General features: G+C 38.6%; 1 protein-coding gene across 1 annotated transcript in view; it reads right to left on the minus strand.

Annotated features, from left to right (window-relative positions):
• Positions 1-9,684: 9,684 nt before the first annotated feature.
• Positions 9,685-14,505, minus strand: part of LOC309400278 (voltage-dependent calcium channel gamma-6 subunit-like) — a gene marked incomplete at its 5' end in the record, with an annotated part of 149,472 nt that continues 144,651 nt past the window's right edge. The window contains 2 exons of the mRNA XM_081968692.1: positions 9,685-10,010; positions 11,282-11,419. Coding sequence (XP_081824818.1) covers positions 9,772-10,010; positions 11,282-11,419 — 377 coding nt within the window. The 3' untranslated portion in view covers positions 9,685-9,771. The remainder of the gene's footprint in view (positions 10,011-11,281; positions 11,420-14,505) is intronic.

Raw genomic sequence — 14,505 nt, forward strand, 5'->3', positions numbered from 1 at the left:
AGAATAGAGAAGAATTAGAGAGACCACAGGCTATACAGGATTAGGTCCATGTACTCCATGCGTAAGTCAGGATGGCCATACCATCCAAATGAAGGTGGGAGTACCTAAAACATGTGAACAATTTGACCTGACTACGTGTGTATTCGGCACTGACCACCCCCTAATGGTTAACAGATGCAATGGGACAAAGGGAGTGCTGTGTTACACCCCAAGGAAGGGAAAATTTGCATTGGAGGAAACACTTGGGGAACGCACAAAAAGGACCACCTCCTTAGTACCCACACAACACACTGGGGGGAATTATGTTTCAGTAACTGAAGCATACCCTACAATAAAGCCCCTAGTGACACCTATGGCAAAATCAACAGTAGAAAGGCAGACAGAATGCAGTCCCTGTATTAAGGTTACAGTCCAAGGTACTTTAATATCTAACACCCTGATATACCACACTAGTAAGCCTGATGGATGTTCATCTCATACACCACCTACATGTCAAGTAAACTCTACTATATATCACATGTGTACTTTAAAGGGCAAGGTTCAGTGTTATAACCCAGCTGAGGCTAAGTCCATTACTACATATGAAATGTCCATATATACAACTGAATGTGGAAGGGAAGAATTATTAAATAAAACTGAATTTAGGTTCTTGAACAAACCAGTAGAATTAACCTTTGATGCCTGCATGGCTATTAATCGTAATTGCTTAAAAGCTACATGTGGGACGTTAGAATGGGAAAGGAGTTATATGTTGGAACAAAAATACATGTGCCATAATAAGGGAGAATGTTTTGACCGAGATACTTATAGCTACTGTCCCTATTGGTCTTGTGTAATTATGTGGTCAGGAGACCCACCAGGAGGTAATCAGATGTGTAAATTGGAAACAGGGGTGGCAAGTAGCAATTGTCAGAAAAATGGATGCAACCCTGTAAAGCTAACTTGCACTCCCACAAAAAACTGGGAGGGGTTGTACGGATTAGGAATTTATGCAAAAGGAGCAGACCCTCATGTAACACTCAAATGGAAAATTACCAAAATCACAAGAAAGGTACAGGACACTAAGGGCTTATTTTGGTCATTTTATCTGGAAATGGAAAAATTGAACATACCAGAAATTCCCCAATATGTCACCAATACCTTCGTTAAATTAGCTGAAGACATAGCCCATACTCTGAATATAGCTAACTGTTTTGTGTGTGGAGGAACTAACATGGGAGAGAAGTGGCCATGGGAAGCCCAAGAACTTAACCATTCTAAAGTGTTAGAAATGGAGCAACAAGGTAACCTCTCCTATAATCAAGGAAAAAATGGAGACTGGACCCTTACCACCAATTTGGTAGGAAACGTGTGTTTCAGGAGGAAAAGTATAACCGGATGCAAGGAAGTAGGTAACTTAATATGCATCGGAAAATGGGAAAGTGGAATATGGTGGTCGGAAAGCAATACCACAGAGGGAGTTGATGAACAGGCCCTGTTTCAAATCAAGGGGCTGGAGTTTTTGAATGATCCTGATAATCGAACCCTCGTATGGTTAGCCCCCGATGGACTATACTGGATCTGTGGGAAAATGGCATATGGATCACTACCTGAAAATTGGTGTGGAACATGTGTTCTTGGCATAATTAGGCCTGGATTCTTTTTACTTCCATTAAGAAATAGGCAGGTCCTGGGGGTCCCCGTTTATGATGAAGTTGGAAATGTAAATAGAAGGAAAAGAGATGTAGACACATCCATTATAGGGAAAGTTAATGTTGGAGGTAACCATCATAGCTGGGGAGATGAGGAATGGCCTGCAGAACGAATCATCCAGGTATATGGACCGGCTACATGGGCGGAAGATGGCATGCATGGCTATCGCAGCCCTGTGTATATCTTAAATCGCCTGATTCGTTTGCAAGCAGTGGTGGAAATCATAACTAATGAAACAGTAAAGGGTCTCACCCAGTTAGCCAGGGAAAGTGCAAAATCAAGAACTTATATCATGCAAAACAGATTAGTTTTAGATTACTTGTTAGCTAAGGAAGGAGGAGTATGTGGACAGTTCAATTTGACCAACTGTTGTTTAGAAATAGATGAAAGTGGCAAGGTAATTAAAGAAATCACTGATAAAATGGTTAAAATAGCCCATGTGCCAGTACAAACCTGGAAAGGTCTCAATTTACAAGATATATTCTCAGGATGGTGGCCTAAGTTGCCTGGCTTACAAGCTATTGTGGGTCTTGTAGGGTTAATTGCTGCTGGTTGTGTACTACTCCCGTGTGTATTACCTATCTTTGTTTAAACTATCACTAACAGTTTATCCTTATTACCAGAAAGGAAAGCAACCGCTCAGGTAATGGCTATGTGGGAATATGAGAGGCTTCGTCCAAGAGAGGAACCCTAAGGAGAACCAGAATATGTGACTCTTCTGGATATGTCAGATGAGTCACAAAGGGGGGAGTGAGCTAGGCTGTAACTTTGGTTCAGGCAAAATAGCCGAGCCGTAATATTAAAGGCCCGAAAAACTCTGGTCAAGGCTAGGTTCCTTTTCCTGTTTGTAGGAATTGCTGAAATGACAAATGACTATTTTTATCTGTAACAGAGCAGACTGACCCAGACGGGTGTATCCTGTTGTTCGCTTGTTCACTTCTCCTTTTCTCCCCTCAAGCAGTAGATGGAATACGATAACGTCGGCATAATTCATTAGATGCATGTAACCCCCTTTCCTTTCTGTTCCTTTCTGTAATCAGCACTTAAAGATCTGTACTAGGCATTTTCAGTTCCCTTTCGGATCATATATGTCAAATGTAACACCCAGCTAATGTATACGTAATTTGGGGTATAAAACCCTGTTTGTGCTAACCCTTCGGGGTCCAAACACATTGTCCTTTTCGTGACGTTTGGGCCTATGCATAATAAACTCATTCCTACACTGAAAGGCTTGGCCTGTCCTTCCCTTTTCCTACATCACAACCATTTATACTAAAAGTCCCATGTTCAAAAATACTCTGTATCTTCTTTTTCTTTTATTTTTAGTGCCAATCTGTCCATTTCTGCAATATCTAAAAAAAATTAATTACATCCTCCTCTGTAGGTGTTTCCTCATTTTTCCAGTACTGTGCAAATACAATTCTTGCTGCTGTCAAAACATGTAATATTAAGTATAGATTCCCTTTATCATACTTTTCAGATATTATGCCTAGCAAAAATATTTCTGGCTTATAAACTTTATGTTGTTTTAACATTTTTTCCAACCATGTATGTATTTTTGTCCAATATTTCTTTGCTTTTACACATGTCCACCACATATGATAATACATCCCTGGTGTCTGGTTACATTCCAAACATCCGGCGGACATGCTTTAAAACATCTTTGCTACTCTGGCTGGTGGTAAATGCCACCTATAAAACATTTTATATAAATTTTCCTTATATGTAGTTGCCATTGTCAACTTGCAATTTCTTTCCCAAGTTGTTGCCATTTATCTAAGTCTATAGTAGGTCCAAAACATTTTACCCATACTATCATTGTCTCTTTTACCTGTTCATCTTCCATTTTTAAGCTTAACAAGAAATGGTATATTTTCTTTATCAACTTTTCATCTGCTCCTAATATTATTTGATCAAATATTTAAGCTCTTTATAGAAACCATAGTTCTTGGTATCTTTCTCATATCTCGATTTTATTTGCATATGTGGCCACCATGATAGCTCCACACCTTGATTCTGCAACTCTTGTTTGGTTTTAAGTTCCCCTTTCACATTTAAAATATCTTTATATGTTAAGATTTTTTCCAGATTTACTACATTTGGATGTATAAATGCTTCCATTGTTGAGAGCCAAACTGGAATTTTAATGTAAATTTTTGCTTTCACCTTTTCCCATACTGAGAGTAGAGCATTTCTTATATAATGTCTTTGAAAGTATCTATGAGTTTAGCTTTTATTATACCATAAAAAAGAATGCCATCCTAACTGGAGATCGTAGCCTTCTAAAAGCAGTAATCTTTTGTGTCTAAGAGTTATCCATTCAATCACCCATGTTAATACAGCTGCTTGATAATAGAGCTTCCAATCTGGTAGCCCAAAGCCCCCAATGTTTTTGGACTCTTGCAACATTTTCAATCTTATTCTTGCTTTTTTTCCCTTGCCAAACACATTTCAAAATTATTGTATTTAATTCATCAAAGTATTTTTTCCTATTTTTATGGGGACTGTGAGAAAAATACTTCTCTATTTCTTAAAGAAACAGTCAAACTAGGAGACCATGAACAGTAAAAAGCATTTATTTAAAATAAGCTTTTGCAAAAGGATTCTCAATCATGAAAGATAGAAAGAGAATGTCTGATTGGTCCAGATACAGCATTTAAATACAGTTTTGGGGTACAGGTTCCTGGTTTCCGGTTCTGGCGGCTGACCGCGACGGGCAGGCTCTGCTCGCCCCGCGCTTTCCCGGTGGGCCCCTCACTCCTTGGGGGGCACAGGACGCCCCGTAGAGGCTCCTGCCGAAGGGGTGGCACCGCGGGGGATCCTCCGAGTCGGTGGCGGCCGGGGAGGGCCCCCGCATCGCCCTAGGCATCGGGGAGCATGATGGGGAGGCGCTCCGGCGTCTTCGCAGCGAGGCAGCTGGAAGAATGAGCGATCAGAAGGACGCGGCTGCGGTGCGGTGAGGCGGAAACCTCTCTCCATTCCCTTTGCTTGTTTGAAAGAAATTGCCAGCTATTTAAAACTTCCTTTCGACTTGCTTTGAGAAGCGCGGCTGGAGGGAGGGGGATTCCCCCCCCCCTTGGACAGGTGGCTGTAAACTATTTTTGCTCTTAGCCCTAGGGGAGGAGGCAGGGACAGAGCCAACTAATGACGCCACGCTCATAGCAAAGGCGAATTTCGGATTTAACCTTACAATGGAATGATGATCTGGAAACTTTGGAAACTTTGAAACTTTTGTTATGCCTCCTAAACCCGAAGCTGGCAGGGCAAGATGGCACACTTCCGTTGTCTTTATAAACAGTGAAAGTTGACTCCATCTATAAAACTTCAGGCTTCCGGTCTTTGTCTCCGTGCTACTCAGATAAATCTCTTGTTGATTGTGACTTTTTGGACTCCCTGGAGTGAAAAACTTTACTCTACTGCCAGTGTGATTAGAAAAACCTCCTTCTGCCTGGACCTTTAGTCTCCTGGACTCTCTTGGCGGTTCTACCTTATTTATTTTATTTATTTATTTTATTCAATTTATAAGTCGCTCCCTCTCCACGAAGGGACTCGGGGCGGCGTACAATTAAATATATAAACATATGGTATGGAGGAGGTATATACATAAAACATTTTTACAATTTCATAAATAAATAGCTATAAAGTTAAAACAGTACAATAAAATTAACAATTAAAATACCCAAAATTTACCATTTAAAATTGCCAGGGGGGATTCGAGAATATAGTTCTTATTTAAGCCAGGCCGGCTAGTTGGAACAGGTGGGTCTTGAGTTTCTTACGGAAGGAGCAGAGATCGGTAGTTGTCCTAATGTCGGGGGGGAGGTCATACCTCTCTGACTGATCATTCTGTGTATTGACTGAACTCTTTACTGCATATATAATGTCACGTAAAAAACCACCTCCTGGGAAGCCTGGCTTTGCTGTCTCTGCCCCGACATTTACAACATCCAGTCCCAGTACACAATCAACAATAATATCTCTGATGCAGCCAAAAACTACTGAGACTGAATTCCAGCAAATGTTTCAACAAATTTTACAGGGACAAGAGGAGATAAAAAGACAATTAAGAGAGATGAAAGAAGAAATCAAAGAGAACCAGGCCCAAATTAATAAAAACTCACAGAGACTGGATCTTTTGGAGGGGGGGGGGACGGCTGAGATGAGGGGGGAGATGGAAGGGGTGCAGAAGGGGAACAAAGAACTTGAGACCCAACAGATGAAAACAGAATTTGAGAGAATGTCCTTTTATCTTAGATTTCAAAATGTGGTAGAGACAGATGATGAAGATATAAGGGACATTATGATAAGCATTTTGGCTGAATACACTCAGAAAGAGAAGCAACAGATGGGGTGGGAATTAGATCTGGTTTATAGAGTGAACTCAGCATATGCTAGAACACATAATGTACCCAGGGAGGTACATATTAAATTTATCAGAAAAACCACAAGAGATGAAATTCTGAGTGCACAAAGGGGGCAAGCTTTGAAATACCAAGATAGGGAAATAACCATTCTGAAGCAGATCCCCAAGAAAGTGAGGGAGAAAAGGAAAAGTTATTCGCAATTAGCGAAGAAACTTTACCAGAAGGGGGTGTGGTTCAGATGGCTGATGCCTGAAGGTATGTTAATATTCAGGGAGGACACAAGAGTTAGAATTAATACACCCATAGAGGCGCAGGCCTTTATGGAAAAAAATAAAGTACTCCTAGATAAACCAGATGATCTAACAACAGACACACAGGACACGGGAGGGGCAGGAGCTCTGCTGGCGGGGGGAGAAGGGGCAATACCGAGAAAACTCAGATCACAAAAATGAGTAAGAAATCTGCTTGACATAAATTGATTGAAATTATTAACTGAATTTATATGCTGACTATATACTGCAATTGAGTACTGAATTTTTTGTAAATGTACACTATGAGTATGGAGGGAGGGGACACCTGCCGCACACTGCAACTGCCAAAATTTGAAACCTTTCCATTACCCCTTTCCTTTTTTATATCCTAAAAAACCAATAAAACTTTGTTTTTTTTAAAAAAAGTATTTTTTCCTATTTTTATGGGGACTGTGAGAAAAATACTTCTCTATTTCTTAAAGAGACAGTCAAACTAGGAGACCATGAACAGTAAAAAGCATTTATTTAAAATAAGCTTTTGCAAAAGGATTCTCAATCATGAAAGATAGAAAGAGAATGTCTGATTGGTCCAGATACAGCATTTAAATACAGTTTTGGGGTACAGGTCATTTCCTTAAATTTATCTGTTACATAAAGGTGTGTTACATAAAGGTGTGTTATATAATGGCATTTGGCTATTATTCAACCAAGTTCTCGTAAACATCCCCATAAACGGAAAGTCCCCGTTATTTTAGTCCCCATTACATGAAGATAATAGAATAACAGGATAATCAGTCTACTTATGACAGCCTCTTGAGACTGAGACTGACGCCAGCACTTTCTGTCCCATCCAATTTCCCCTCAGTTAAACTTCACGTTCTGGAAATCCCCTAACAGTTTCATTGTTGCTCTATAATTGGTATTAGCTGAATGTGTTACAGAAGTCCCTGCGGGGAGAGGGGGGTGGTATATAAATTTAATAAAACTCAAACTCAAACTCAAGGCACTTATGAGAATGCTGTCTTTGGCATTTTAGTTTAGCTCAGTGCTTCTCAAATAGTGGGGCGGGCCCCCCAGGGGGGGCACGAGGCTCCGTAAAGGGGGGCTCAGCTCAAATTATTTTATATATTTTTGTTTTGCAGGTTAAAGTTTTTTTTAATATTGTGTTCCTTTAAATCCTGTGCTCCTTTAAATCTTTTCTGCTACAGTTAATAAAGTTATTCTTTGTTGTAAATTGATCCACATTTCTTTCTTTTTTTATTCTCTTATACGTTAATAAGGATACAGTGTTATGCAGAGGTGTACTTATAACAATTTTATAGACAAATGATACTATTTACAGTTGCGCGGGGGGCGCGAAATGTTTTCTTCTTCCTAGGGGGGGGCATGACAGAAAATAATTGAGAAGCACTGGTTTAGCTAGAGTGTAAAATGGAGTCTGTCATGTAAAATGGAGTCTGTCATGTTCTTGCTCTTTTTACATGAATAACCTTATTTCCCTCATTCCTGTTTGGAACAGGAAAAGTAACTTCGGCAAAATATTCATTTTTATAGTTGCGATTCTTCCTACCATTGATAGCTGCAATTTTTTCCATTTATCTAAGTCTGTTTTAATTTGTTATAGCAGTCTTATGTAATTATCCTCTTTGTTACACATCTTGCTGTTAAATATATTCCCAAGTATTTAACTTTCTTAACTATCTGAAAGTCTAATTTCTTTGTCAATTCTCCTTTCTGTTTTTCTGTGAGGTTTTTAGCTAAATTTTTAGTTTTATTTTTGTTTATTTTCAGTCCTGCGACTTTTCCATATTCTTCTATTATTCCCATTAATTTAGGGACTGTTTCCAGTGGTTCTTCTAAAATAAATACTAAGTCATCTGCGAATGCTTGTAATTTGTATTTTTCCCTTTTTATTTCCATATATTTTATTTCTAAGTCTTGTCTAATAGTTCTATTTAACACTTCCAATGTTAATATAAATAGCAATGGGCATCCTTGTCTTGTGCCTTTTTTATATTAAAATTCTCCTTCCAGTCCCCATTAACTATTACTTTTGCCATTTGCTTATGATATTTTGCTTTAATAATTTTTATAAACTTCTTGCCAAAATCCATATAGTCTAACAGTTGTATCATAAATTGTCAATTTACATTGTCAAAGCCTTTCTGTGCGTCTAAAAAAATCAGTGCCATTTGTTTTTCCGAGTGTATTTCATAATATTCCAATGTGTCTCGGATAAATATTACATTGTTTTTTATTTGTCTTTTTGGACGGAACCCGTTTTGATCCAGGTGGATGAATTCATTCAGAAATCTTTTTAATCTCTCTGCCATGATTGATGCAAAAAATTTGTAGTCTGCATTTAGCAATGATATAGGCCTATAGTTCTTTATCTGTGTCAAATCTGAATCTTCTTTCAGAAGTAAAGTGATATAAGCATCTATCCAAGTGTTTGGTATCTTAGCTTCTAGCAAAACCTCATTATAACCCTCTAACATTGAGAAACTCAATGTATCCTGTAATTGTTTATATACTTCAGGTGGTAGTCCAACTAGACCTGGGCTTTATCGCCTCTGTCAACTCCATCATCATTATTTTTTCATTTAGCATATTTTTAATGTTTTCAGTCACTTTCGGTAATTTGGCTTTTCCCAAGTATTGAGTTATCCTTTCCTTCAGAATTTTTTCTTTATCATATAATTTTTCGTAGTATTCCTGAATTATTTTCTTTTTAATCTCATTTTGAAACTGTAAGTTTCCTTTTCCATCTTGCAATTTGCTTATCAATTTCTTCTCTCTCTCTTTTTCAATTTATAACCATCTTCTTGGTTTGTTAGCATTTTCAAAAAAGTTTTGTCTTGCTCTTTTAATTTGCTGGGCCATTTCTTCTTTTTCTATTAAGTTTGGTTTGTGTTTTATTATTTCCATTTGTCTTTTTAAAGTTTCCTTTTTTGGATATGATCGAAATTGCAAGATTCTTTTGTTCTTTTCATGCTCTTTCAATTTACCAACAAAAGAATTGTAATTTTTGTTCTGGGCGGAACTTGACTAAGATGGGAAATTGACATGAGATTTTGTTGTCTGACCTCGGCGTGAATTTAAAAGACTTTCAAGGCGCAAGTCCTCTTGTTGAGCTAAAACTAGCTATTTATAAAAACTGGGTTTTAAATACAGCCGTTTATCCTCCCTCGATTTGTTAGTGTCTCAGTTCAGTAACACAGCTGTCCCTTGTTCATCAATGGATCACTTTTCTCACAGTCCCCCCACCCTTGCTCCCACACCTCAAATTAAAACAAGACAAGCACAACTGGTTCTATTTACAAGTCACAAAACAGGGAAGAAAAGTGTGTTCAGAAGCTGGGGAATTAGAGCAGGGGGTAGAATGGGGAAGATTGATTATTTCTGCCTCTATGTGTAAAGGTTGCTGAGTGAGAGATAGAGAGACTGATTTTCCCCCCAAAGTTTTAGGAAGTATGGTCACTGGTGCTTCTCTTTCTGATGCAATATTCCCAAGGCTTTTTGGGCAAACCTGGGATAGCCAATAGGATGAAGCAGGATCCCCCAAAGATCAGAATTGCTCCTGCAGACACTGCACAAGCCACAGACCAGGAATACTCGTATTCTAGTGGGATGGTCTCATTGGAGGTGATCAGCCACCAGACTGATAGTCGGAAAATCTCCAAAGTCACCAACACCATCAGTCCTGGAAGGAAACCAAAAGAAAGAGAGGTATAGGAAAAGAGCAGACAAAGTTGGAAAGCAGAGTTAAACATGTCATCAGTTTAGAATCCTTGTATTGCCACAAGAGATCCAAGTCCAGCCCCACCCCACCCCGCCAAAGAATTCCATTGAGCCTTATCTAGTGCCAATTTAGTGCTGACAATTAGTTGATTAGATTCTTGTCTATAAGTTTGAATAACTCTTCTATGATGCAGCTTTATGAATGCTCCTGATTCCTTGGGCCTAAAAAGAAGACAGTGTAGGGCAAAGTTTTTCAAATGTGGCATCTTTAAGATGTGTGGACCTCATCTCCAAGATTTCCCCAAGCCATTCTGGAAGTTGAAATCCACATGTCCTAAAGTTAACAAGTTTGAAAAATCACTGGTGTAGGATGTTCCCCTTGAGATATTTCCAGCTGTGAACGAAGGCCACAAACAAGCAGTATAGGGAGGGACACTGGATTAAGATGGACCACTTAGAAGAGCCTTGTGTGGCTCCTTTTATCTATCCTTAGATGGCTCTGTGGCCTCCTTATGTTTTAAGGCAGGGGTGTCCAACCGTGGCAACTTTAAGACCTGTGGATTTCAACTCCCGTGAGCTAGGCTAAAACTTTGGTTCAGGCTAAATAGCTTTGATATTAAAGGCCCCGAACTTTGGTCAAGGCTATAGTTCCTCCTTCTGCCGGGAAGGAGTTGCTGAGATGACATATGGTATTTTTGTCTGTAGCAGTGCAGACTGACCCAGACGGGTATATCCTGTTGTTCACTTCTGCTTTTCACCCCAAATGCAATAGATAGAATTTGAGAAGGTCTGCACAATTCTTGAGATGCCTGTAACTCACTTTTCTGTCATTAACTGTAACCAAATATCTGCATGAGGCATTTTCCAGTTCCTCTTAGGACCATATATGTCAAATGTAACACCCAGTTAATGTATACGTAATTTGAAGTATAAGAACCTGCTTTTGTAAACCCCTCGGGGTTCAAACAATTTGCTCTGGCTGTTTGGACCTATGCATAATAAATTCTTTCCTGCATTGAAGTGCTTGGCCTAGTCCCTTCTTTTCTACAACACCCAGAATTCCTCAGCCAGCCATGCTTGCTGGGGAATTCTGAGAGTTGAAGGCCACAAGTCTTAAAATTATCAAGATTGGACCCCCCCTGTTTTAAGGAATATCATGGTTAAAAGAACATCCCCCATTCCTTCCATCCCACATACTTCAGTAAAGAAAAGAAGTTTCTGAAGAATTCATACCTGATATTATAAAGAAGCACGATGCTGGCTTCAGGAGGAACTCGACTCCTTTGCTCAGGGCCATTGTGATGCAAAGGGATCCCATGGCCATCAAGGTGATGCTGAGGAGGGACGCAACGGCTGCCGTGATGCTCAGTTCTATGCAGTGTTACCGAGCAGGGGAGAAAAAGTCATTTCATTCCACCCAACATTTCACAGAGGAAAACAGGGGCATACTGGCAGGATAACCTGTGCCCTACTTCTTTTTTTTAATTTTTTTTTTTATTTTCAGACAAACACAAACACACAACACATATAACATAAAAGCCTCTTCAACTACACACAGTGTGTCGATTGGTTACAAGGTCTTTCTGTGTCCTTTCCATAGTCATCACTTGAATTTTATCAAAATTCACATATTGACAAGCAAGATATCTTTGTATACATTGTTATTATGCTTCCTCCTATTCTAAGTCATTCTATTATTTTAGCATTGATCACATTCTCTAATAATTTTCAATTCCATGTTTTCCCCCATTATTAGTATCATCAATCTAATATACATGTATACAAATTCTTATAATTATTAAACATCCATTAAGCCTAGCTATCATTACATCTTTTCAACATAAGGCATATTAAATTTGAAGTAAATTTATACTATGACATTTTATTACATCATCCTGAAATCATCCAATGATATTACATCTTTATATTCTATTCTATATAGATTTGTTTATCTTTTATAAAAAGGCTTTTCAACATCATCTCCATAATCCTCACTTACAGTATTGTATAAAATTTCATATTATCAATCTACTATATATAAATGCTTTGTTATCATTATTAATCATTTATTTGACTATAGCTATTATTACATTGTACATAGCACTCAAAATTTAGCTACATTTAACTAAAATTTATTGTGACATTTCATTTCATCATCCTGTATCCTTCCAGAGATAGTGTAGTCCAATATCTCTTGCCATTTGTAAAGTCTGTATTCTAAGTGTTTTCTTGATAAGTCTTATGTGGACTCTTAAGAACTTGTTGTTCATTGCATGTCTTATAAGAATTCGAAACCTTCTATCTGCTCTTTTTATCAGCTTAACTTTTGTTATCATTAGTGCTTCTGCCGAGATTACTCTCATCATTTCTGCCAAATTTTCTCTCCTTTCTTCATCTATTTTCTGACATCTGGAATAAAGTTCCGTTCATCGATTTCTCCTTTCCATATTTCACACTTGTCATTTCCCTCCACTCTCAGTTTGCTGTCAGTATCAACAATTTTCTTATCACTTTCATATGTCTCTGTTATTTTTTCAGGTCTGTCCTCAACCTTCATCACTGTCCCTGTAATTTCTGTATTTTGAGCTATAATTTCAAGTCTCTTTTCAATTCTTTCTGTAATTATTAAAACTTTTTGAATTTCTAAGAAAATTCTTTGCAAAGTTAGTGCCTTTTCTTCTTCATGTTGTGCCATTTTCCAGGTTATAAACACTGCCAAAACATCTGAGGCTTTTTAGGTTTCAAACAAATTCAGTGGAGTTTTTCAAATCAAAGCTTACTCTTTCCTTCAAAGGAACACCTGTATAAACAAAACGTTTTCCACTGAGCCTTTCAGTAAACAAAGCTTATAGCTTTATCAGATATTGCCAAGCCTCTAGCCACTAGATGGCAGTGTTACCTCTTTTCCATCTGTTTCTGCCTCTCTCTGTAAACACCAAGTTCCGAGAGAGGTAAAAAAAAATGTTTAAAAATTATGCTCCGTCGAAGCCTTGCGAGAGAAGAAGCCTTTAATCCACGAGTACAAAAAATGGAAAAAGTATAGAGGAAGAAGGAAAAAAAGAGACCAGTCCAGTTTAAAAGTAAGAGGCATTTGTAAAAAGTCCATCCATAAAAAAGTTAAGGTAGAAAAGATAATACGATAGTCTTAAACCAGGGTTAATTCACCGCTTATTTTCTTCTGTCTTCAATTTTATTTTAAATTCCAATTCTTTTGGGTTTTCCCTTCTCTAATAATAAAAAAAATTCTCACCATTTTGGCACACTCCTGTACAGCTTCTGTTTCAGAGGCTTGTCCCAACCTTCTGCAGCCATTTTGGCTGCTTCTCTTGTAGCTGGCAAAAAGAGCTTTCTCCTGGATCAATCAGGGGCTTTGTGATGCCCCTGAGATCAGCAGAACATGGTCTTCTCTATCACTGTTCCTCCAGAACAGTTTAGGTCCAAAAGGACCATCCAGGAACAGAGATATCGACAGCAATCCTGGAGCCCCAAGATTGCATGTTGTGTTGTTGCGACGTCAAGCCCCACCCTCTCAACCTGTGCCCTACTTCTGATGTGGCCAGAAAGAAATCATCAATATCTAGAGCAGTGTTTCCCAACCTTGGTAACTTTTAAGATGCAGTTACAGCCCTAAAGATTTCAATTAGCAGAATTCCCCAACCAGCCGTACTATGATCTCTCTCTCTCTCCTATCTATCTATCTATCTATCTATCTATCTATCTATCTATCTATCTATCTATCTATCTATCATCTATCTATCATCTCTCTCTCCATCTTTCATCTGTCTATCTAGGTTTCCCATGTCTAGTTATGTCCGAATCTCAGGGGTGGTGCTTATCTTTGTTTCTTAGTTGAAGGAGCCAGCATTGTCTGAAGATACTTCCATGGTCATGTGGCCAGCATACCTATACGCCAAGGTGAATGGAACTCCGTTACCTTCCCAATGAAGTGGTACCTATTTATGTACTTGCATTTGCATGCTTTCAAACTGCTAGGTTGGCAGGAGCTGGAGAAAGTAACGGGAGCTCACTCCATCGGATGGTGCTTGGGTCTTGAACTCAGGCTGTCAGCTTTCCAGCTGGCAAGCTCAGCGTCTTTAACCACTGAGCCATCACATGCCCTACTATCTGCCTGCCTATCTGCCCCTCTCCCCACCCCCTCTCTATCATCACTCTAGCACATATCTAATTTAATCTATCTCTGTCTATCATCCATCTATCTGTCTTTTAGGGATATAATCATATTCCCCAAAAGATAAACAGCTATTTCTTCTTGGTCTCAGCAACTTTCAGTGTAATTTGAGATCTTTTGAATAATACCCTGGGAGCATTTTTCATGATCATTTAAAGATCTTTTTTTGATTGAAAGCTACAGTTACAGCCCTAAAGGAAAACTGCTGTGATGAACTATTTGAGATTTTTCAAAAGTGTAATGACTAAAATACTCCCCAGATTTATTG

Source organism: Natrix helvetica (assembly GCF_964273705.1).
Source record: "Natrix helvetica genome assembly, chromosome: W".
Taxonomy (NCBI): domain Eukaryota; kingdom Metazoa; phylum Chordata; class Lepidosauria; order Squamata; family Natricidae; genus Natrix; species Natrix helvetica.